At 37.0% G+C, this 26,461-nt stretch overlaps 1 protein-coding gene across 1 annotated transcript in view; it reads right to left on the reverse strand.

Moving 5' to 3' along the window:
- Positions 1–11,122: 11,122 nt before the first annotated feature.
- LOC128517986 (butyrophilin subfamily 1 member A1-like) overlaps positions 11,123–26,461 on the reverse strand; it is a 33,105-nt gene continuing 17,766 nt past the window's right edge. Inside the window, exons 6-9 of the mRNA XM_053491092.1 lie at positions 20,970–20,996; positions 19,766–19,792; positions 16,006–16,032; positions 11,123–11,688 (exon numbers count right to left, since the gene is read on the reverse strand). Coding sequence (XP_053347067.1) covers positions 11,141–11,688; positions 16,006–16,032; positions 19,766–19,792; positions 20,970–20,996 — 629 coding nt within the window. The 3' untranslated portion in view covers positions 11,123–11,140. The remainder of the gene's footprint in view (positions 11,689–16,005; positions 16,033–19,765; positions 19,793–20,969; positions 20,997–26,461) is intronic.

Raw genomic sequence — 26,461 nt, forward strand, 5'->3', positions numbered from 1 at the left:
GATGCAAACAGCGGGTTGGAGAGGCCTGCAGACATGTCTGTGGCAGCAATTTCTCCGTATGAAGCACATTAGAGGAACAGTTTCATGAATGGATTACAAGAGAACATAACTGCTGCCTTGGCTTAATCTGTCAACTAAAAAGTTAGTTAATACAGATTATTAATACAGAGCATGAATACCTTTCATTTGCCAAAATGTACTGTAAAGTATGTTTATTAAAAAAAATCGATCACTAAAATAAAATATATTTTAACAATGTACCACAGTCCATGACACCTCCACATTGCCATTATGTAACTACAGATATCCTGACTCACAAAGTAGCAGTAAAATAAGCCAGTGTTATGAATCAGTATGTTAGAAATGAGGGGAAAACCGTATGAAAAAGTCTGACCTGGAACATAGTTGCTCAGTCACTAGATGGTTTGGACTGACTAACAATTATAAATCAGGGCTCTACAGTAACTTAAAAATAAAAATATGAGCACAGTCAAAGATTTATGAGCACAGACTAAGTTTATGCTCCTCTTAAACAATGCAATATAAATGTGCCACATAACACAAATATGGAGTGCAAAATAAAAGACAATTCAGAAACTTAGTGTGCGACAGTTTACCTCCAGATAAACACTTAATATTTTCAGTTTCAGGAAATAATTACACAATCTGTTCTCAAAATATCATGCATAAATTTTATATGCACAAATAATGTAGAGATGTTGTTGTAATGCTTACATATATTTAAAAGGACAATTCACCAAGAAATAAAAATTGTCATCATTCACCCACCCTAATGATGTTATATAACCAGAATATTCAAAATAATAAGTGTGTTCTGAAGGTAAATGAAAGACTTAAGGTATTGGAATGACAAGAGGAACAATCTCCTCCTGAACGTCGGCAAGACGAGGGAGTTGATAGTGGACTTCAGCACAAAGCAGGAGAGGAACTACCAGACCCCCATCATCAACGAGAGCCCAGTGGAGAGAGTGGACAGCTTCAAATACCTCGGTGTTCACATCACGCAGGACCTGTCATGGTCCTGTCACATTAACACCGGCAGCGTCTTTACCACCTCAGGCGCTTGAGAGACTTTAGACTGCCCTCCAAGGTGCTCAGGAATTTCTACTCCTGCACCATAGAGAGCGTCCTGACGGGAAACATCTCAACCTGGTTCGGGAACAGCACCATGCAGGACAGACGAGCTCTACAGAGGGTGGTGCGATCAGCTGAGCACATCATCCGCACCGAGCTCCCTGACCTGCACTCGATCTACAGCAAGCGGTGCTGGACCAAGGCCAGGAAGATTGTGAAGGACCTCAGCCACCCCAGCAATGGACTGTTCTCTCTGTTGCGATCAGGAAAGCACTTCCGCTCCCTGAAGGCCAACACAGAGAGACTGAGGAGGAGCTTCTTCCCGCAGGCGATACGGTCTCTCAACCAGGTTAACACACAGGACTAATCATTTCTGTGTTTCTTCAATGTTCTGCAATATTACACAAAACTGGTCAACCATGGTCATTTCTCATCTGAGCACACACCCCAATACACTGTGATAACCAAGGACACTGCACATTTGCACACACATTGCAACATTTGCACACATATTGCATATTGCACACTTGCACTCACGATGCTCATTTGCACACTTCTGGACATTTTCCATTCATTCCACTTCTTATTTGCATCTGAATCAAAATTTATTTTGTTCTATACAGAAAAGTATTATATTTCTTGTATATTTTTGGAAATTTCTATATTTTGGTCACTTCTTATAGTTAAACTATTTATTTATTTCTTGCTTCTTTTTTATTTTCTCTTATTTCTTGTCAATTGTTCCATTTAAAAAAAAGAATAATAATTTAAGGTCACAGGTGGTCGTGTAAGCATTTCACTACATATCGTACTGTGTATGACTGTCTGTATGTGACAAATAAAATTTGAATTTAATTTGGATGAGAAAATGATAACAGCATTTTTATTTTTTTATCTTTTATCTTTATCTACACTGCTAAACAGTGAGTGATGTCTTCAGTGATCTTTTCATTTCAGCACATCTGATGTCGTCATATGTAGGGTTGATATCCACAGAGTTTTTCTTCTGAAGCAAAAGTAATGGCCCAAATTTCGTAAATGGGATCTCCTCTTTCACTATCAGTTATGCAGTGTTGAATTAGATTTTTAGTTGTCAGAGTGCTTCTGCATTTGTACGGCTTATTTACCTGTTAGCGGCCGCCTAAATTGTACGAGGATTATTAGATTGCGTCTGTTATTGAACATGACCCTGCAGTGTAAATGGCACTGGGAATTGTCGTGCTTCACTAGCGATTCTCGTTTAAAGTGTAAATTTCTGCACACAAACATTGTTGGCCCTACTAATTCTGCACACGCTTCTATGCAGTAATTGTACAGCATTTTTTATCTTGTTTGTATTGCAGCCATGGAAAAGCATCAAGTCATTAATTTCAGAACCTTTACTGTATACCTGTTGCTGATGTTTTCTGTTTCTTACAAGAAACAACAGCACCTACTTCATGTTCACCTCGTCCTTTTTCTTATTATTTTTTGAAGCAACTCTGTTCTGTCTCATTTGAGACAGAACTCTTAAAGTAAAATTTGATTATTTTCATCCCAGCACAACAAGATAACTTTAATCCAACTCTGCAGTCATCGCAAATTAAACTTTTTCGTGCCGCTTGCTTGGTTGACTAGAATTAAAAGCAACCAATCACAATGCGAAATGTCACCATTGATACGTAACGCATGTAAACAAGGTTGTTTGGGAGTTGTAGTTTTTAGCTCCGATCAGGTCAGTCACACAAGTGCGACTAAATATAGTTTCATGGTCGCACAAAGTAATTTTTTGTTGCAAATGCGATTGAAATGGTCGCACTGTAGAGCCCTGATAAATAAATGTAAACCTATGCAGTGATTATCATGCAGGAAAAATCTTACATTATAAACTGTAAGTGTCTTATCCACACTATGTTGCTAGCTAATGTTAACTACAGTAACTAACATCATGACCTAAGAGTTAAATGGGAGGCCACTGTTGGAATTTTCTTTTTGAACTGAAATTGAGTTTAATGTAAACTATATTAATATAAACTTGGAACAATTGTAAGCATTTTATACAGTTGTGTTCAAAATAATAGCAGTCCAACATCAGTAACCAGATCAATAATTGTTTTTGGTAGAAATTATATTTCTTCATGGTAAATATTTTACTTGTAGGTGTGAAGTAATAGAAAACCAACAGGCCCAACAGTCATGATTGGATGCACCTGATTCTGTGTAATTTAATCATTAATTGAAATGGGGCGTGTTCAAAATAATAGCAGTGTGGAGTTCAATTAAAGAGGTAAATTATTCTGTGAAAAAAAGGTGTTAAACAAGTTCCCTTTATTTAAGGATAAATGCAGAAAAGGTTGTCCTGTGCATTTCCCTCTGAAAATTAGAGTAAACGGATCGTTTCAGACATTGTTCAGAACAACAGCGTACTTTGATTCAAAAGTTGATTAGAGATGGAAAAACATACAGAGAAGTGCAGAAAATTATAGGCTGCTCTGCTAAAATGATATTAAATGCTTTAAAATGGAGACCAAAACCAGAAAGATGTGGAAGAAAACGGAAAACTACCATTCAAATGTATCGAAGAATAACAACGTTGGCAAAGACTCAGCCAATGATCAGTTCCAGCATCATCAAAGAACATCTAAAGTTACCTGTGAGTACTGTTACTATTAGAAGATGGTTATGTAAAGCCAAGCTATTAGCTAGAAGTCCTATTGTTGAAAAAAAGACATGTGCTGAAGAGGTTACATTGACTGGCCTAAAGAGAAATGGCACAATATTTTGTGGACTGATGAAAGCAAGATTGTCCTTTTTGGGTCTAGAGGCCACAGACAGTTTCAGGGATCATAGATCAATTTGAGTACATCAGAATACTTAAAAGAGGTCATGTTGCCTTATGCCGAAGAGGAAATGCCCTTGAAATGGGTGTTTCAACAAGACAACGACCCCAGACACACCAGTTAGCGAGCAGCATCTTGGTTCCAGACCAACAAGATTGACGTTATGGAGTGTCCAGCCCAATCCCCAGAACCTAATCCAATAGAAAACTTGTGGCCTGACAATAAAAATGCTGTTTCTAAGGCAAAACCAAAAAATGCAGAGGAATTGTGGCGTGTAGTACGATTGTCACAGATGTGAAGCAGTTCTCAGAAAGCATGGTTATACAACTAAATATTAGTTCAGAGATGCACAAGAAAGATTAAACTTCAAGCATTTTTGTTTAAACGGTAAATTCATCACATTGTAAAGATGAATGATGACACTGTAATTTTTTTTAACAGACTAATATTTGGTTTTCTTCACTTACATTAAACTAATAATACATTTAGCACATTTTTCTTCATGTTGTGATTCAGAATAAAACATGCAGGGTGTCCAATGCGTTTATGTGATTTAAATTAAAAGTTATTATATGGATATGGAGCTTTACTCACTTTTTTCAACACAATGCTATTATTTTGAACACACCTGTATGTAGAATGCAAGATTTCAGTGATGCTGTTTACCATTTGGCTCTATCTACTGTACATGACCTGATTAAAAAAATATTAAATGGATGATTAATAGACTACAACTGCAAAGACAGTTTCCTTCATTTCCATTGCTGTGTGATTTTTATATCACACTGAATAATACTGATGGTCTGTCTGTGGAACTCACTTGTCTTTCAGGCTGTTTGGTAAAGAAATGGCTTTTATCTGCCTTCTTCCTTTTCCTCCTCAACCCACCCATAGTTACTGAGATCTGTCTGAAGGAAAGCAACAGTAATTTGGAGTAACATTTTGAGACACTGAAGAAGTTTACACATTTTAAGACTAATGTCTGAGGGGCTGCAGATACAAACGTACTCACTTATCCATAGTTTAGGTACATATACATCTTAAACACTGCAACACAGATCACAGAAAAACAGCTACTAACGCTATCAAAGTTAGCCGAGAAGCTGGTGTTGATATCAGGAACAGTACAGGAGTGACGTGTGTCCAGGTGAAAGTTTCTACGATCACAAAACCACACTGCAGTTTGAATTTAAACATAACTCTGAATGTGTGTGTGCTGAGGGTGAGTTTTAGTTAGTCACTCTTAGATAAGAATGAGTGTGCGCTGAGGGCAGGGCTCGATTTGAGGGGGGATGTGTGGGGGGGGACCATCCCCCTTACCATCCCCTTCAGATTAATAACGCTGTGTATTATGTAATATTTGTCATGTAAATTAAATATTAAAACACTCTATATATGATAATTTTAGAACTAATAACAGCGATTAGCCAATCAGAACTCAATATTGTAACGCGCTGCTGACAAGCTCATGTAAGTTTGTGTCATTTTTTGCGCTGTTCGCATTTTCGCAACGGCCAATATAACAGTTCAAGCACAGCTTTGGACATATTTCAAAAAGAAGAGAACTGAAGATATGATACATACACACAGATCCTCTCAGCAGAGAGGCGATGAAAATGAAGGATTTCTTTTAATACAGGAGTTTTCGAAATGACTGACAGATTTAATGATTACAAAAGATGTGTTACTAATTTGTTTAATTTTATTCTCAATTTAAAGAAGAGGTTTCGTTTTTTTCATTTCACCTATGCTTCGGTACGAAATGGTCAATAAATGCCATAATAGTAATTTGATGATGATGATGATGGTGTGTGTGTGTGTATGTGAGAGAGAGAGCGAGAGAGTGAGAGAGATTGGTGTGTAGTTATACAAAACTACAGAACTATTACATTTAATTATTTTATTAAAAATGTTTATTTAGATTTTATTCTACTCTTATAATCCTCCCCAGATGAAAGTCATGAAAAGAATCAAATGATAGTTTTGACAATCACATGTTTAAATGCATGTGTTTTGTTTTGATGGCTCCAAGTTGATTTAATTAAGCTTATATTCTGTTAATAAAACTGTTCTAAAAAATTTGACATATTTCGCAATCATTTTGTATAATTATTTATAACCCCTTAAAAAAATAATAAAATACTTAACCACACCATCCCCATGGATTTTATTATTTTTTTTACAGTTCGACCACTGACTGAGGGTGAGAGTTAGTTACAGACTGTATCATACTGTATAAGAATGTGTGTGTGTGTGTGTGTGTGTGTGTGTGTGTGTGTGTGTGTGTGCTGAGGGTGAGATTTAGTTACACACTCTGTATTAGAAGAGACAGCATCTCTAAGTGTGTGTTTTCATGTGGTGATGAGGCGACACTTTTACACACGACTGTCACTTTGTCCTGATAAACGAGTCCCAGTGAGATCGAACACAAACCAGTAGCAGTGAATAAGAGCGACTCATTTAAACCAACATCAACACTTAGTGTCACAATAAACCAGCTGCTCCAGAGACACAGAGTTTTATTCACATAACAGGAAAATAATCAGGAACAAGACTGTAGACCAGAATTAAATACATCTACTAAGTGACAATTTCACACAGGATTATGTAGACATATTATAAACACATTTACACATACAATCATCCAGTTAAGAACATTCACTAAGATCTGAGATCAAATTAAAGAGAAATTCAGTGGAACCTTGGATTGTGAGCATAATTCATTCCGGAAGCGGAAGAGTGTGTGTGTGTGTGTGTGTGTGTGTGTGTGTGTGTGCGGGTGAAGGCGATAGGAGGAAACACACTCTCTAGGTGACACTTGCGCCCACACACTCAGTGCTCAGTTGTGATCATGTGATGCTCGGTGTCAGAACAAGAAGCGCATGCTTCCTACATGATACTCTGTACTCGTAAATCAAGACTCACTCGTTTATCAATGGAAATTTATGAACTTTTTTTCTTGTCTTGCGGAACACTAACCGGGTTATTCACAATCCGAGGTTCCACTGTAAACAAAATTAAACTACAGACTCAGTGGCGGTTTTAGGCATGGGCGACATTCTTTCATGACACGTGGGGGGCGGCACACGAACTTGGAGGAAAAAATAATAATCTGTGCCGCTAAGCGGTTTTCTATTATCTATGATACCTGTGCCGCCCCTGCTGCTGAAGGAGCCGCACAGAAGCTAAGCGAGCGGAGAGGAGAGGGGATGGGGGGGCCGGGTGTTGGGGGGCATTCAGTTCAGTTCACCTCTCCCAAATGAAGCGGACAAGGAGGGAGGCTAAATTATGTCAGTGACACCTGACTTTTTTTTACAAATAACGCACATTTCATTTAAAATATTATAAACACAGACCAATAATTTGCACTTTTTTGGCGGGAAAATCTGTTGATTGTCGAATCGTCGATTACAAAGTAAACACAGCTATGGAGAGAAAAAGGCCAAAGCTGTCAGGTGCCCAATTTAGAAGGAAAAGTAAAGAAGATGAGGAGAAACAGGCAAAAGATAAAGGTATGCAACAATGATCTCTCTGTATGATTAACGTATTCATGTCATTATGTTAATTAGTGGTATAACGTTAACTCTTAGGTTTGTTAGCCTTCTTGCTTATGATGCTTGCTATGCTTACCTTGTGTAAGGGACCACCACTAGAGGTCACTGTGGTGTATGTGTGTATGTAGGTTTGTAGTTTTGTTGGCAGACTCAGTTTTCCAGAAGGCACCTCTGTCAGGTGATGCGGGTCACCTAAACCGAGGTAGTTCATTAGATCTTCTATAAATAGCTAGTTATTCTGGGAAACTGGGTCGAGCTTTGTTTATTTGTATTTACTGCCATTGATGTGGGCATTTTGTTTTGTATTTTGTTTTGGTTTATATTGTATTTTGGTTTGTTTTGTAACGTTACCGATGTCTCAAGGCTCTAGTTTGTGGTCATATGTAGGTCCCTTGTGTTTCAGTGTGTGTAGAGCTGATTCGGTCTTGTGAAGTCTTGTGTTTGTCTCAAGGTTTTGTAAGTACTTTTTGTGTCTCTAGTGTTGGTGTAGCCCCTTGTATGTTTAGCTCTTGTATGTTTAGCTTCCTATATGTTTAGGACACTGTATGTTTAGCTTCCTATATGTTTAGGACACTGTATGTTTAGCTTCCTATATGTTTAGGACACTGTATGTTTAGCTTCCTGCATGTTTAGGACACTGTATGTTTAGCTTCCTATATGTTTAGGACACTGTATGTTTAGCTTCCTGCATGTTTAGGACACTGTATGTTTAGCTTCCTGCATGTTTAGGACACTGTATGTTTAGCTTCCTATATGTTTAGGACACTGTATGTTTAGCTTCCTGCATGTTTAGGACACTGTATGTTTAGCTTCCTATATGTTTAGGACACTGTATGTTTAGCTTCCTGCATGTTTAGGACACTGTATGTTTAGCTTCCTGCATGTTTAGGACACTGTATGTTTAGCTTCCTGCATGTTTAGGACACTGTATGTTTAGCTTCCTGCATGTTTAGGACACTGTATGTTTAGCTTCCTGCATGTTTAGGACACTGTATGTTTAGCTTCCTGCATGTTTAGGACACTGTATGTTTAGCTTCCTGCATGTTTAGGACACTGTATGTTTAGCTTCCTGCATGTTTAGGACACTGTATGTTTAGCTTCCTGCATGTTTAGGACACTGTATGTTTAGCTTCCTGCATGTTTAGGACACTGTATGTTTAGCTTCCTGCATGTTTAGGACACTGTATGTTTAGCTTCCTGCATGTTTAGGACACTGTATGTTTAGCTTCCTGCATGTTTAGGACACTGTATGTTTAGCTTCCTGCATGTTTAGGACACTGTATGTTTAGCTTCCTGCATGTTTAGGACACTGTATGTTTAGCTTCCTGCATGTTTAGGACACTGTATGTTTAGCTTCCTGCATGTTTAGGACACTGTATGTTTAGCTTCCTGCATGTTTAGGACACTGTATGTTTAGCTTCCTGCATGTTTAGGACACTGTATGTTTAGCTTCCTGCATGTTTAGGACACTGTATGTTTAGCTTCCTGCATGTTTAGGACACTGTATGTTTAGACTCCAGTGTGTTTAAGTCCCGGTATGTTTAGGTATTAGTTTGTCTAGCCACGTGAGAGCTTAGCTGCTAGCGGGTTTAGCTGTTAGCAGAGTTTACTTCTAGTAGGAATTAGCCTTATGTGTGCTTAGCCTTTTGTGCGTCCATTCCCATAGTAGGTCAGTTACTAACCCGGTTAGCCTCTAACCCCTTAGATACTAACCCAGTTAGGTCAGCAACCATCGTAACACTAACCAGTGTAGCTACTAACCCAACTAACGACTAACTCGTTCAGTCATGCCCTGCCTCTCTAGTCCTGTCTCTAGCCTCGTCCTTGTCTCTTGCCTCGTCCTGTCTTGTCCCGTTTCAGCTCCATGCGTAGTTTTTGTGAGGTCTTAGCCTCGTGTCTCGAGCTGAAGAGCCTCCGTGTTACGTTTTGTACAGCTAAAGAGCCTCCGTGTTACGTTTTGTACAGCTAAAGAGCCTCCGTGTTACGTTTTGTACCACTAAAGAGAGTCTATTTATGTATGTGAAACTAAAGAACCATGTGTCATACTAAGAGCCTAAGTTAAACTCTAGATTCTTGTGCTGAGAGTGTGAGCCCTTGGTTGATTAGTTTATTTGTTCTGTTTCTTTTGTATTCCAAGTTTTGTCTTATATTTTGTTTTGAATAAAAGTCTCTCTTGAACATCATCCCCTCTGTGCCTTTGCCTGCCTTTTAAGCCCACGGCAAGAAACAACAGCCGCAATACCAACCAGTTCGTGACACCTTGCTAAAAACACAATAAAAACCTAATATACAAACCATCACAGAAATTCTTATGGTTTTTATTATTAATACCACTATGAACCATTAACTTTTTCCAGTGAAACTATTACAAAATTCTTTATTGTAGTGTGTTTTGGGCACTTTTCCAATAGGATTTACCATCCCACTCACCAACAGAATCCATCATACAGTATATCAGCAGACATTACCATTAAAACCAATACAATTCCCATTATAACCAGTAAATCCAATACATATATCCAATATTTTACAGCAGAGTTCTATTGTTTTTTTCAACAGTGTATACAACATGAGATCTAATTAAATTTAACCACAAAATTATGCTTTGCAACAAAACTGTTGCAAGTACAGTTTTTTATTTCCATTGTTTATGTTAATATTGAGGAGCTGGCAGAGCAGTGCAATGCACTGGGTACCACATTGCAATTTGAAGGGCATTCTGATTTGGACAGTAGAGAGCTTTCGCAGGAAATCAAGTTTCATCACTTTTGTGCACGATAAGGATCTAGCTCAAGCAGAGAGGAGCTTTTCCAAACTAAAGTTAATCAAGACATACCTGAGGTCAACCATGTCTCAGGAACGGCTCACTGGCCTTGCTGTCATAAGCATTAATCAATCAATAGGGAAGCATAGCTCATATGATGACATTATTGATGACTTTGCATTTAGAAAGGCCAGAAATGTCCGATTTTACTTTCAGTTTGTGTTTTCTGTTCTGCAGTGAAATAAATAATTAAATTTTCTTTAGTGTGATTTATTCTATATTTTATTTGTATATTATTCTTAATAATTTAAAATATTTTCCTTTAATATTTGTTTGTACAGAGTATATTTAAGTTGAGTAGTTTATTTATTTATTGCAAAAATTGGTCTGTTACGGAACGACATGTAGTATTACTACAATAAAATGTGTGGTATGTATAAAATGTGAAGTTTTGTCTTTTTTTTTAAGGGGGGGGACTTGGGGTGCCGGGCGGGAGTTTTGCCCGGGGAGCAATTCAGTGCAGAACCGCCACTGTACAGACTTACCTCATTAACAGCTCTACACCTGCATTACATTACTAATGAAATACACAAACACACACACAGGTTTTTTTCCGTCTGAAATTAATTTCAGCTGGAAATTTAACAAGCAAAACATTTAGTCTCCTGTTACTAAATGCCCCCCCCCCCCCCCTCTATCTCTCTTTCACACATACACATTAAAACTCAGACGTTAACTGTAACTCACTAAGTTTCATTTTCATCAATTAAAGTTATTTGTTTAGGCAAAACATAAACACAAATAAAATAAAAACTGTAAGAAAGTAAACATATATTTATAAAATAAAACAGAAAATGTTCTTATTTATTCTGACATTTAACAGATGATTAAATCTGTGAGCTGAAAATTCACTCAGTGTTACACACAGGAGAGATGATCAGTGGAGCTGCATTTTTACCTCTGTCATTATCACAAGGACAGAAGAATGGATAGAGTTTCTCAGTGAAAGTCTGACCAGTAAAAGAGTAGATATGAGATCTGGAGTTCACATCATAAAAGGAGACCAGACCCTCGTCATAATCCACAAACACCCCCACCTTCTCCACCTTCTCTCTCAGTGTGAGGGGGACAGAGGGATCAGCAAGAGCTTCATAATCATTCCCACCCCACAGTTCCACAGTCCAGACTCCATACTCAGGTCTCAGTGTAATCCTCCCCTTCCTGTTAATGTTCTCTCTCACGACTCCTAATCTCCACCATGTTTTCCCACTGACCTGCACCTCATAATAAAATCTCCCTGAGGAGAAACTCTGCTTTCCAAAAACACAGTAATACCAATCAAACCTCTGTGGTGTATCAGGGAGATTCTGCCACTCGTCTCCTTCTCTCACTTCTTTTCCATCATCAGACAGGACGAGTTTGGAATGAGCTGTATCAGGATCCAGAGTCACATCCACTGAGAGAAACACAGAGTGAGATGTGAGTTTCAGGTAAAAAAGATTAAATCATCATCAGTGGATCAGATTCATTAGGATTCATAAGAGGATTTGTGGAAAAGCCTGTACGAGTCTGTCAAAGACAAGAAATATTACGCTTAACTTCCGCAACTGTGTGTGTGTGTGTGTGTGTGTGTGTGAGAGAGAGAGAGAGAGAGAGAGAAAGAAAGAGGTGCATTTAATAACAGGAGACATAAAACAGTACAACGCGCTCGAGGCTCGATTATCTTTGTCTAGCTCTGAGTAACCCTGATGTTACAATAGAATGTGTTTGGTGTTGAATTTTGCAGCCTGAATTTAAAACCTGAACACAGACTTCTGGAAATCTGATCATTCAAGCTGAATCTGTAAAGACTGAAACAAATATGAAGACTAATAAAAATTCCAGGGCTGTAATTTAAAAATAAATAAATATAGATGTGTTTTAGTCTTATATTTGACTATACAGGTCTTAATTTTTTATATTATGAATGGCTTTAAAACTTCAAATAAATATCTATATATAAATATTCAGGTCATTTTTACTCCAAAACACGGACACTTATATATTCAAGAGACAATTGGGGGTAAGAAACAGAATAAAAACTCTATTAAAAAAAAAATCTCTTAGGTCACATTAAACTCTCATCCACAATATCTCCTTCTCTGCACACACTCTTCTAACAGCACTGTTTTAATCTCCTTTATATTAATCATATTAGTCAGTATAATATCAGTCAGCGCTTTTTAATGTTAAATAATCAGGTTTATTCAGTAATCAGCAGGAAGCAGTAAATATAATTACAGTCTGTAGTTCTTTACTTACAGTGTAAATGAAGTGAAATGTGTGATGTGGACGGGTGTGTACTGTTTCATCTGATGGAAAATCTCACTTCAGTATTAGATTTCATTTCTATCATTATTCAAATAATCATCCACTGTGTGTATAACCACATTTATCAGTGCAAGAGTTTTAAAATGTAAGTCACCCTGGATAAGAAAGTCTACAGAATGCTATAAATGTACTTTTACAAACATTATATTATTTGTCCGCAGAGCTTGACATTAACTTTTTTGCTCACTGGCCAATGTGGCTAGTGGATTTCCGGAGTCACTAGCCATTCAGCCTTTTTACTTGCCACAATTTTGTTACCAGAAAATCGCAGTTTTTTCTTTACCATGATACGTTAATGTTTGTTATACCTAGATTTACTTATAAATGACAGCATACACTGTATCACTATAGTAGTAGTCAAGTATTCAGTACTGTTAAGATAGCTCCCAATATAAAAACATGCAAACATAAACAGTATATTCTGTTTATTGAACTTAAATTCAAGCCTCTTACGACATGAAATTGAAAAATAACAGATTCAGTACAACTAAACTCATTCTGATATTAAAAATACAGCAACTCAGAACATTTATCATTTTAGTGTGTTATTATGTGTACTATTATCAGGTATCATTATTTATTATGTATTATTATATCAGAGTTCTGAGTTAAGACAATGGACTCTGGTCTATCTTGTTGTGTTGACTCTTTATAGTGTAAGGTAATTTAATCAATTGATGAATTTTCTATCATTCAACATGAAATCTAAAAAGATTTTAATAGTGATTACTTTATATAATCAGTAAATAACCAATGTGAAAGGGGCAAACATTCTCATCCTGTTGAGAAGCAATAGCCCTTTAAGGAAATGATGCACACACACCAAACTGGAAGTAAAAGTGTGTTTGTGTGTGTGTGTGTGTGTGTGTGTGTGTGTAGAAAGAGGCATTAAATGTCCTCATTACATTCATGCACGTTTTATTACGTTGAAATGCGTTTATTATATCGGATGCCTTTAGAGAAAACTACAACAAAAATATATTGTCATACCAAAGAATAAACTACCCGCCAAAGTGGCTAGTGAGACTAAAGTTATTTCCCCTCACAGCCGAATTTTACCCGCATTTGGCAGTTGGGCGGGTGCCAATGTCAAGCCCTGGCACACAGAGACGGGAATCAAGTCTCGCCAGGAAATCAAACCTGGACCCTAGAGGTACAAGGCATCAGTGCTAACCACTACACCACCGTACCGCCCTGCCAGAAACAATCACTGCAAAATAACCAAGTCATTTATTAATAAAGCAAATTAAGTTTAATGGGATTTTCTGTGTGTGTGTGTGTGTGTGCGAGAAAGAGAGAGAGAGAGAGAGAGAGAGAGACTTTAAAGTTATTTATTTTAACCATGATTTTAGAATAAGCAACATTTTTGACAGCCTTGAACGGATGAATATAAATAAATATATATAAAAATAATACAATAGTAATAAAAGTAATAACAATAGTGAAGTGCATGATGAACAATGTACAGATGTAGAGACATTTCCCAGCTCTAAAATAATATCCAGCCTCCTACCACACAAAGACTTTCACCTGAACACCAAACAGAGAGTCAACACTGATATCAGCAGAGGATGTGATCTCATCCTTAATGTACACCTCGCTCACCACACCAGCATCACACCTAATCACCTGTATGACCATGTGCACCTGGATAACCACAGTGTCAAGGAGTTTCCCAGGACACTAACAGACACAGCACTGACAGACACACACCTACACACACAGCAACACTACAGCAACAACACTACAGCAACAAGCTACAGCTCACACACCAGGATATGATCACAACCATCCTTACAAAAAGCACAGACAGAACACAACCTTATCCAGTCAAGACGGTCTGTCTCACCTGCTCAGCGCGCCTGCTTTATTTACTCAATGCATCTTACAACGTACAAATAAAACGAACAAAAAATAGCAATAGCAAATAAAAGTAGCAATCAGTACCTGATGGGATCCCAAACAACATTATTAAAAAAAATCCAGTTTTGCAATTTGTTATACTCTCTTATCCAGACCATCTTAAATTTATCTCATTACACAAATGAACATTTAATGGTTAATGACCTTGCTCAAGGGCTCAGCAGTGGTAGTTTGGTTGTGTTGGGGTTTGAACCTGTGACTGTGACTGTGACAGTCAGCTTCTGAGTGCAGATTTCTGTGATAAGTCTTTTTATTCCTTGACATAAAAGTGTGTGCACACACGCACACCTTACTTTCATGTACACAATTTCCTTGCTTCTATGGATTTATAATTCTATAGTTTGAACAACATTTACAATTACAGAAGAATAATGATACGACATTTCAAAGATTATTAATTAATTCCTTTACACTAGAATTGATTAGAACTAGAAATTTATCACTACAGTAATTGTTACAACTCTCCCGAACCATAAGAACTGAAGATGGCTACATCCCCTCCATGCTCACGTCTACATCTTACTTTTTACTATCTTGATCACTGCTCTATATGAGACGTGCCGAATCCTCAACTCCTCACCAGATTGTGTGTTGTGGTGCCTTTAAAGTTCAGTGTTGTTGTGGTTTTTGTAAACTACATATTGTGATCTCAACCCTGCTTTTGATTCTTTTTTTTTTACCTTGTTTTTTTCTTGCGTTTTTGGATTATCATGCTTTTGGTTGGTAGTAATGATGAGATTAAGCCTTATTTAGGTGTCGAGGCCTTCCAGCCAATAGGTTCTGATTTTATGAAGCTTCATTTAAAAGCTCATTTTACTGAAATCTAGTGGACAGATTTTGTGCATAAATCCACTGTGCAACGGAAATGCTACCACCATCTTTGAATTTGTGAAAGTTAAGGGAACAACAAAATAAAACAAACAAACAAACAAACGAACAAAGCCACTGATTACATTCTAGCATTTATTTTTACAGCAATTACATTAATGGGAGAATTTACATGGCATATGGCTGGGCAACACCTCAGCTTTTAGGGACTAAATGTCCTTGATGTGGTGGCTCAGAGGCCTAAGGCACTAAGTTACTGATCGGAAGATTGGCGGTTCGATCCCCAGCTCCACCAGGTTGCCACTGTTGGGCCCTTGAGCAAGGCCCTTAACCCTAACTGCTCCAGAGGCGCCGTATCATGGCTGACCCTACGCTCTGACCCCAGTTATGCTGTGATATGCAAAGAAGGAATTTCACTGTGCTGTAATGTATATGTGACAAATAAAGGCTTAACTTAACTGATGTAGTAATTATAAATCGTATAAGTATAAAACAATCAGAAAACATTTCGGCATTGCCCACAAGAGACATGCATGTCTCATAAATGGTAGTAGGATCTATGAGATTGGTCTAGTCATTGCAGTCTAGACCACGGGCACTATGTAAACACACACAAACTAACTTTACAGGGAAAAAATAAACACATTCTTACCTGCACACTTTTTCTTCTTTACAAACTCTGTGAAAACAAAACTGTAATTAAACAATATTTTATATTTATTTATTTGAATGGGTTGATTAAGCAAAATGTACCAATAAAATATTAAGTATTTAAATATCTATGTTAACATTATACAGTAGGTCAAGAGTACAAAGCAAATTAATTATATACCTTTTAAGAGTCTCATGGAATTTTTCTTAGCAAAATATTATTTTTAACTGAATTATAATATGTAAGAAATATAAATTTATAATGGGTTCCTCTTTTTAAAAAATGCCAATGGATTGCAAAGTTCTAACAAAGTGTTCGTTGTGGTCCAATGATGTCAATTGAATCAATAAAATAATAAACAATTTTAATGTTGAAGAAAAGGACCATCCTCCAAGCTGTTATCAGCATAAGGTACAAAAGACAGCATCTGTCACTGGGTGGGTGTGTTAGTGCCAATGTATGGATAATTTTCTCATCTGTGAGGTCATTATTTATACATTTAAGCATTTGGCAGACGCTCTTATCCAGAGCGACGTACATTTTTATCTCATTACACATCTGAGCAGTTGAGGGTTAAGGGCCTTGCTCAAGGGCCCAACAGTGGCAACTTGGTGGTTGTGGGGCTTGAACCTGGGACCTTCCGAACCGTAGTCCAATGCTTTAACGACTGAGCTACCCCTGGCCCAGAAAGATATTATACAGAAAGATATGTACATATTTTGAAGAAACGATTTTTTATCACCTACAGTAGCTGCCATCTTTAACAGGGTTGTCTCTGCACTTTACAACAGGACAATGGCAAATCACATTCTGCCTTAACTACAAGTGCATGGCTGTAAGCAGAGCGTGTGGATGTTAGAATGGCCTGTTTGTAGTCCTGGGCCCATATTAATGAAGCGTCTGAGAATCACTCCTAGGAATTACACTCAAAGTTCATGTAGAAGTGAAAATCTTCCTAGCTCAGTGTAGGACATTAAAGTCTAGCACAAGGACCCATTAAAGTTCTTTATGAAGCTTCCTACTCTTTTTTCCAGCAAGGAGAAGGTCTGCGCCAAGGAAAGTGTAATGTCACTTTTTATGACACTAAGAGTCGTAAAGTAGGCTACACATTTTAGTGGGTGTTGTAGTTTTGACAGGTTTCTGTAGTTTTAACAGGTGGAAAATTGAAATGAACAACAGTTGTGTATACTCAAATAATTTTATATAAATATACAAAATGTATGTATAAATATATATATTTTTTTAAATGTGTGTGCCATGGATGATGTCCACAACTCCATGAATGCAGCTTGTTTTTTGTTGATTTCATGTGGTGGGGAAATGTATGAAGCTGCAGTGCTGTAAGAGCAAAGTTTGATTTATTAATGTATTTCCAACATTGTGGGTTGTGTCACTGTTTCAAAGCTGCATCTTTGATGTTCCTAAAAAAATTGTAAGTATCAGTCATCTGTGGAGAAGGCATACGACAATATTAATTGACCAGTAACATACCGTAAAGATATCTTATATCTTTTATGACCTCTGTGTCACTCAGTGTTACTAAAACGTCTCTCCTCCACGCGCATCTTAGCATGAACACCTCGCTACTCCTAACGAGTTAGGACAACTCCGGGGCTCTCCTACATTTTGGTGGAAGTAGGAGTGATTTTCTATTTTAAGAATGTTGATTAATTGCTCTATAATTAATTCCTACTCTTAAAAGTAAGACCAACATTGCATCACTCTGAGAATTTTTGGCCACTTAGGAGCGATTTCTTCCTATTCTGGGGCGCCTAGACATGCCCTGTCTGGGACAGGCCCTGACCAGTCTCTGATTGAGGATGTGTGGTGCGCTATGAAATGTGAGCACATTGCAGATTCTTAATCAGATTCAGAGCCAAGGAATTTGGAAGCCAGAGCAACACCTTGAATTCTTCATCATGTTTCTCAAACAATTCTCTATCAATATTTTCAATAAGGAGGGAGAGATTATACTGATATCCTAATTATCAAGAGGCCACTGCCCATAGGAAATGCCATTGTCATTAAGGGCATTAAGGTGTGACTATTTTCAGGTACAGTAATTGGCACATGCCAGTTTGATGTCTGCATGAATACCTGGACAGGGCGTTTCCCAGCACATCATTGTTCAGAATATCACACTTCCCCTAGTAGCTTGTCTTCTCCCTACAGTGAATTCTTCTACCATATGGCCCCCAGATAAATGGTGTACATGTACTCAACCAAGCATAATGTAAAAGAAAAATGGGACTAATTGGACCTGCCAACTTTCTTTCATTGCCCCATGAAGCAGTTCTCATTTTCATGTGCCCATTAGTTTTGATGGGGGAGATTAAGTTATTATGGGCAATCTGACTGGTCTGTGTGCCCCATACACAGCAGGGTGTGATGCACTGTGTTGTAACACATTCCTCCTGAGCCTATCATAAAAAAATATGTGTACAGTAGCCGTTCTGTCTATGGTTCTGGAAACCAGACGAGGGTAGCCTTTTCAGCCCTCATGTATCAATAAACTTTAAGTCACTTTAAATCACTCTCTCACTAGTACGCCTAGCTTGTTTGTTGTTGATTTCAAACTGCGTTCAACCTGCGCACAATCTGTGGTGCTATAAGAGCAAAGTTTGATTTTTTTTTTTTCCCCATTTATTACTTTTACTAAAAAAACAGTATCAGTGCGGAGGCAGCATATGGAATGTTCGTTAATTAACCAGTTACAGACTGCATGCAATTTTGTCCAAATATATCTTTTATAGGCTCTGTGTCACTCAATGATCAGAAAAGTCTCTCATTGGCACGCGTCTCTGCCTGAACACCATTATCTTTGGCCATTTAGGAGTGATTTCTTACTCTTAAACATTTGTCAATATGGGTCCAGAAAGTGGAGTTGGGCTAGAAGCAAAGGTGGGTAGAGTAGCTAAAAATTATACTCAAGTAAAAGTAGCAGTACTTTAAAATAATACTACTCAAGTATTTGGTGAAAAGATACTCAAGTACTGAGTAACTGTTTCATCGAAATGTCTGAAATTATGTAAGCAGCCAGACAAAATGATAAAATAATGTACAAATTTTGACAGTTCCAAATAATAAAATAAATAAAATAAATATAATAAAATAAAAGCATAAAACTAAATATGTTTATAAAATAGTAAATTAAGAACCAGAAACACAGATTTCCTAATCTCCCTTTTTTGAATCAAATACCTACTGTAGGTAACATATGTATGTTTAAACAGTGTAAACTATTTCCCGTGTAAGATATACTGTATATTCAGTTGCCCTCCAAATGGCTCAGCAGATAGAAAATGACATTAGAACATGTGTACAAGAGGTCTCCCTTTACCATAAACTGTGTCCAGTAGAACAAATATAAAAAGCGTAAGAAACGAAATCTAATAATTTTTAGCCTCTAGCTTATTTGCTAATTATACATTTTAACATTGTAACATGTATCATGTCAACAAGTCAAGTGTGGCTGAATGTAGCGGAGTAAGAGTAGTGTTTCATCTTCACAAATCTACTCAAGTAAAAGTAAAAAGTATAGTGTGGTAAAACATTATTACCATTAAAACACTTTTTCCAAAAGTTACTTAAATAAATGTAACTCGTTACTACCCACCTCTGGCAAGGAGGCATCCTATATAACATCCTATATAATTATGACAGCAGTTGGGGCGGGGCCAAACATGGGTTTGACGTCAGGTGTCGACAAACAAAGTATGAAAAAAAATCTTAAAAGTTTTACAAACTTAGTTATAATTACCATCTTCTACCCTCTGTCTCTGCAGTTCTGAAAATAGAAAACAAAGTTATTAGAATAGATTGCACTTAGATGCTTGTACAGGAGTCTGTTTAATATAAAATGATTATTGAATTTTTTCCCACCATTTTAGCATTTTTAAGGGGCTTGACATGCTCAAAAACTCAAGAATCTGCTGCCATTAGAAAGCCTGAGTGTCTGACCCTCCCTTGTACGTATGCAGGCGAGACCCGGTACACATTTAGAGCTCATTGAGCTGAACAACTTTTGTAACTTTTGGGCAGTACTTTTACAGTAACAGGAAGTCAGTTATTTTTGGTCATTTGCAAAATGCACCTGATGGATTTTTCTGATACTCCTCCTAGGGGATTCATACGATCACCACTAAACCGGACCTACGTCATCAAAGACATTAAAGAGGGATTTCTGATTTCACAAATGGGTCAGCCATGATGATGCCTTAAACTTATGCCGAAAAGTGGTTAATAACTTTTTGTGAGACATTATATTGAGTGATGTTATATTGAGTGACACGTTCAGTGACATCAGGTTCAGTGACATCAAATTGAGTAACATCATAGTGTAATGCTTTTTTCTAGCATCTGCGGCCTATTCTACACATGTACACATCACTTAAATTCGATGCAAAGAAGAAACTCATATTTAATTTAAATTCTAAATTTGTACTATAATTTTAGTACTGTGATTGTAAATTCGTTTAATGTTTCACTTGTATTTCATAAGGTTTTGCGGCGGTGGTACAGTGCAACAGGGGTGCTACTGGGATATAAAAATGTAATTTGTTAAAATTATTTCGTTATTTATTAAGGAATATCATGATGATCATAACAGCCGACTGCTCCAATGAAATATTATTCTGTGCACTTTTTTTTTGGCCGGGTAGTGTATCTTGTAAATCATTTAGAGTCACATTGTAAGTGGCTTAAATGGGTAAACTGAGTTTTAGTTACTGTACAGTGAGGTACATCAAACTGTTAATGAGATTACTAATGCTGTTCAGTAGTAGTATACTGTAAATGTTACAGTACATCTTTATACATGTTGTTGATTTATTTGCACCTAATTCCTTAGAGCACAAACATAATAAATACAGAAGAGAAGATTATGCTTAAATGGTATTACTGTTTATCTTCAGAGTAAATAAACCTGAGTAATAATACAATTAAAAATGCAAAATCATTCTTACCTGCAAACCTCTCCATCTTTTTATATTCTAGGAAATCTAAGAATAATTTAATTAAGTAATTATGTATATTAGTGTATCCAAATACAGTAAGGTTAATCAAGCTATAACAGCAACATAACATATTCAAAAAATATTTATACAATAGTAAAACGTACAAATAAATTTCATAAACTTTTAAATAAAAAAAAGTCTGAACTTTGGGTTTTCATTAGCAGTAAGCCTTAATCATCAAAACTAAAAGAAATAAACACTTGAAATATATCAGTTTATATCCTGGAGTCTGTATACTGTAGTAATGAATGTACAGTATACAGTATGAGTTTTTTTTATTGAAGTACTGAAAGAAATTAATATTTTTATGATATTTTAATAAATGCATGATTAGATTATGCAGTGTCATATAGTACTTTGGTCAATTGAAGGAATAATTTAAATTGTGAGATAAAATCTATTATATAATATGTAGTATAATATTTGAGTATGAGTATAAATACAATGTCAGTGTTTTCACACTAACAGTACACAGGTGGCTACACTTAAAATATGATTAAAAATCAACAAGCACTCAGTAGTTTATATTAGTGACATAACTGTGCCGTGAAAAAGTATTTGCCCCTTCATGATTTATTGTTTTCATATTTGTCACACTTAAATGATTGAGATGTTCAAACTATTTTAATGTTACACAAAGATAATCTGAGTAAATACAAAAAGCAGTTTTTAAATGATTTCATTTATTTAGGGAAAAAAGGTGTCTAAACCTACCTGGCCCTATGTGAAAAAGTAATGACCCGCTAAACCAACAATCTAGCATTTGCGATAACTGGCAGTGAGTCTTTTCCATCATTGTGGAGAAATTTTGGACCATTCTTGTTTTCAGAATAATTTTATTTCTGTCATGATTTGCACTATGGGGTTGGCAGCCATATTGTTGGCCATTTTAATCTAAGCTCCAATGAGGTCCTCTATAAAAGAGAGATGTGGAGCATGTTTCCTGCGACATTGCAATATGGATTTTCTTGAGTTCTTCTGTTCCTCATCTCTCACCCTGCTTTTCCCTGTCTCTTCATTACTGGAGTGACCTGTTGGGTTACACAGACCAAGTAAGCCACCCTCTCTGACTTGGGAGTAGCTGCTAGCAAACTGAGTGTTCTGGAAACTGCTTCTCCTCTCTTGTCTTGGATATCCAGTGTGGATCCAACTGATGTCTGTAACCTGATCTGCCTTGGTAACCTGCAATTACTGTTTCTAGTGGACTTAATGATAATCTGCAAGCTCTTTACACAGAGTCAGGCAAAAAAAATATATACACATTTAGGAAAAGAGAAATAGTATAATATTATTAATTTAATATGAGTATGATATACATCATACTATTTTTATATTATCATAGATATAAATGTACAGTATTATAATAAATTTATTAGCCTATATAAATATTTATACAAGTCTTTCTTTTCCTGAAGTGCGCACTGTATATGTTTTTCTTTGTTTGTTTGTTTTTTATTTGGTTGACACTGTATCTACAGTACATACTACTGATACTAAGTCTGGCCTGGATGAGACTATGAATTCTTAAGATAAATAATCTGCTCGGACCCTGTCTGATGTAATCTGCTCGGACCTAAATCTGGCTAGCACTAGCAAACCCAGCTGCTCTCACTATGTGTTGGCCTTCGTGCTTTCCATTGATCAAACTTTCTTCAATTCAACGTGAGTCAAAGGAGACCTTCACTTATTTGCCCCTGATGACTAGTCACAACATGAGTACCTTTCTGCTTGAAAACCAGTGTTTTGCTCTTGGATTAATTTTGGTAGTCTGGCCGCTCCTGGAAAGGTTCACCACTGTTCCAAGATTTCTGCATTTATGAATAATGGCTGTCACAGTGGTTCGCTGAAGTCCCAAAGCCTTGGAAATGGCTTGGTAACCCTTTCCAGACTGATCTGTCAATTAATTTATTTCTAGAACATGCTAGAGAAGAATCTAAGTGGTGAGACAGTCGTGGCTGAAGAACTCTGTGAGATTGCTTGGTGGTGACTGAGTCCTGATCATTGAGCTGGATTGTGGTTGAGGAAGCAGAAGTGGGAGATCAAAACTTTGCAGGTGTGGATCCAAAACACTGAACAGAATCATTGTTGAGAGAGTGGAAGCAATAGTTCAAAGCTGTGACATCAAACTGTGCTGGTGTGGATCCAAAACATGAGGCAAGAGCGAAACCATGAGACAGAAATTCCAATGTCGAAACCTGAGAGTAATGAAAAAGTGCAATAGAATTGGGCTAGAAGGCACAATAATCTGGCAATGTGTGTTAAGGCTCTGAGTTACTAATCAGAAGGTCGGCGGTTGAGCCCCAGCTCCGCCAGGTTGCCCCTGTTGGGCCCTTGAGCAGGGCCCTTAATTCTGTCTGTTCCAGGGGTGCCATATAATGGCTGACGCAACAGTCTGAACCCAGCCTACTAACAAAAAATCTGGGATATGCGAAGAATAAAGAATTTCACTGTGCAGCAATGTACTGTATATGTGACAAATAAAGATAAATAAAAACAGAACAAACAAACAAAATAAAACCAAAAAAAGGGAAAACAAACCTAAATTAGATTCTATCTGTTAAGTCAGTTCTGTTTAGATAATTCATCAGGCTTTATATTTTCCAGGTCATCTTCCCTAGAACGTTTTCTATTGTCATTTCTAGACCATCTTCTCTGAGATTTTGTCTTTCCGTGACATATCTTTTGCAGTTTATAAGAATAAGTGTTACTGTTCCCATTTGCTCACAAAATTCACATCCTCCAGTTGGGTATTTGCTTATTACACAGTACCATCCAAGCTGTACCCTGCCTCGTGGCTCAAGTCTCCTGGGACACAGTGGGCTCCAGACCCCGTGACCCTTTATACAGGTTAAAGCGGAATAGACGGTGAGTGAGAGAATTTTATGCAGCTTCACCCTTGAGTGCTTGTTTTGCAAGTTTATCTGCTTCTTCAATTCCTTTTACTCCTACATGAGCTGGTACCCATAGGAAAGTGATCCTTACACCCTTCTGGTATAATTCTGATATTATTTGTAAGATGTTAGGCAGAATGTCGTGTCTGCATGTGTTTCCTGTGTATAGAGCATTGATTTCTGCCATGTTATCTGATGCTATTTTCACCTCTCCTTTATAATTTTTCTCCACCCATTCAAGTGCTATTTGTATACCTATGAGTTCGACAGTGTATACTGACAATTAGTCGGTTCTTTCCTTAGCTGATATCTTGTACTGTGGATTATAGAATGCTGCAATGTCTGCCATCCTTTCATCTCGTTCAGTTCTCTCAATTTTCATTTTTGCATCCCTCATTAGGATGTGATTTAGAACTCGAATGTTAGTATGTAGGGAACTTACTGTATTTACCTCTTTGTACTTGTTCTAACTGCTGTCTGTAGTTTCAGAGAAATATTTCTGTCTTATTTAATTAAATTCTTTGCTATAGGTATTCTGAGTCCCATTTATTTGCCTATTCCTCTACTTTATTTATTGCTCTTTGCATCTTGGTATTGATGTACAGTACATATCCCTGCAAGTTCTTTAGACACTAGTATTAAATCTATTGCACGATCTGTGTTATGAGTGCAGTTGTATCTGGTTCCCTCACCATTATTCACAATATACACACTAAACCTCTGTTTATAATAAATTCCTCTACTACACCCTAAAAAATGCTGGGTTAAAAACAACCCAATCTGGGTTGTTTTTAACCCAGCTGCTGGGTAACTATTGGACTAACTAAATGCTGGGTTAATTTAACCCAGCAAAATGGGTTATTTTTTTAACCCAGCAAAATGGGTTAAATATTCAACCCAAATGCTGGGTCATATTTAACTATAATGCTGGGTTAATTCTACCACATAAATTGGTTAAATGTTCTACCCAGATGTTGGTTCATTTTAACTGGAATGTTGAGTTAATTCTACCTTACAAATAGGTTATTATTATTTTCATGTTAAAACTACCCACATCTATTAAACAGTTAAATTACTTTGATATACTGGTTTATTAAAAAAAAAAAAAAACTTAAAAGTTTTGCAAACCATACATATATGCAATAAACAACATCCTATTAAATGTTCATAGAAAAAACGTTTATTTTTCAAAAGCACAAGAACAGATAATCAACAGCGACATCATTACTATACTATTACTCATAAGGGCAGAATGGAGTAATAACACAAATAGGCTGGGCTTCTACAGAGCAGGATCTCTTTGTGACATTAGATATCTTTTCTGCAGAACAAAACTATCCAGCCCTGGTTCCGTTTTAACATACAAACACTGTCTATGACTTTTCAAGTAGGCTTTGCTATTTCATAGCAACATTACAAAAAGTCCTATACAGGTGCACACTACTTTAAATAGTTAATGTCAAAAATATAAAATGCCTTGAAGCACACATCAACCGCCCCAAGTAGTGCGCATTGTTCCAGAGCCTGTCCCACCAGAATGACGAATGCCTGAGAGCAGCGCTGGTCATCATCTCCCAACGTCAGGATGTACAGTAGGGGTACGGCCTTGACCCTTCAGCCTGCTGGAGGTATTCCACCATGTTGGTGCCAACCTTAGAAAGAAAATGAAAAAAAGTAAAAAATTTGTTGAATAACAAAGATTAAACTAAATAAGACTATCAATTTAATGTGTAATAGGATTTATACTAAATAAAAAAATGACAAAGCTAGGGTATAGGTAACCTGAAACAAAAACATGGAGACAGCTACTACCAAAAATAAAATAAGCAAAATAAGCATGGCTTTTGGGATAAAGCTCATATATATATTAGCTTTATCAGACTAGTTGGTCTTGTGGTCTGCGTTGATTTTAAGCTAATTACCGAGGAGATGCATTGTCATAAGTCACAAGCAACTTTGGTTAAAGTGGGCTACCTGGTTAGCTTACATGCAGCAGTCATATTTGCATACTACTTGCCAAAGGGGTAAAGGTGTAAAATATTGTTATAACTCGGGAGAAACGTGGGCGACTTTTGACCGCGGAGTAAATTACTAACTAGTGAAAAACGGGAGGTTAGCAGGTGTGTATATTTGTGAGAGGGTCAGTGTTTTGTAACACCCCAGCATTTTATTGTCTCAAACAGTGAGATTAATAAAGTTCTAATGTTAACTAAATGCTAGCGTCATGCTAATACTACAGTTACAGTTTCGTCACTCCGCAAACATTCTACAGAGAAAGATAAAAAGCTCAGACATCTTATCAGTTTCTTTCACACACAGGTAGGGTTCTTTGGCTAACTATAGCAGCTATTGTCAGCTAAATTATCTTACCTCAGACCAGCCTGAAAGTTTAAGTGTAACCTTAACACGGTAACAGTAATAAATCTCACATATAGTAATAATATTTCAGTCATATGTGACTCAGGTGAGTGAACATGTGTATACAGACCGTCATTTTCCCTTAAATGAACCGTCATCAGCAGTGTGGGAGCTCAAGAGAGACACGAAGCT

The sequence above is a fragment of the Clarias gariepinus genome, chromosome 1 (assembly GCF_024256425.1).
Source record: "Clarias gariepinus isolate MV-2021 ecotype Netherlands chromosome 1, CGAR_prim_01v2, whole genome shotgun sequence".
Lineage (NCBI taxonomy): Eukaryota > Metazoa > Chordata > Actinopteri > Siluriformes > Clariidae > Clarias > Clarias gariepinus.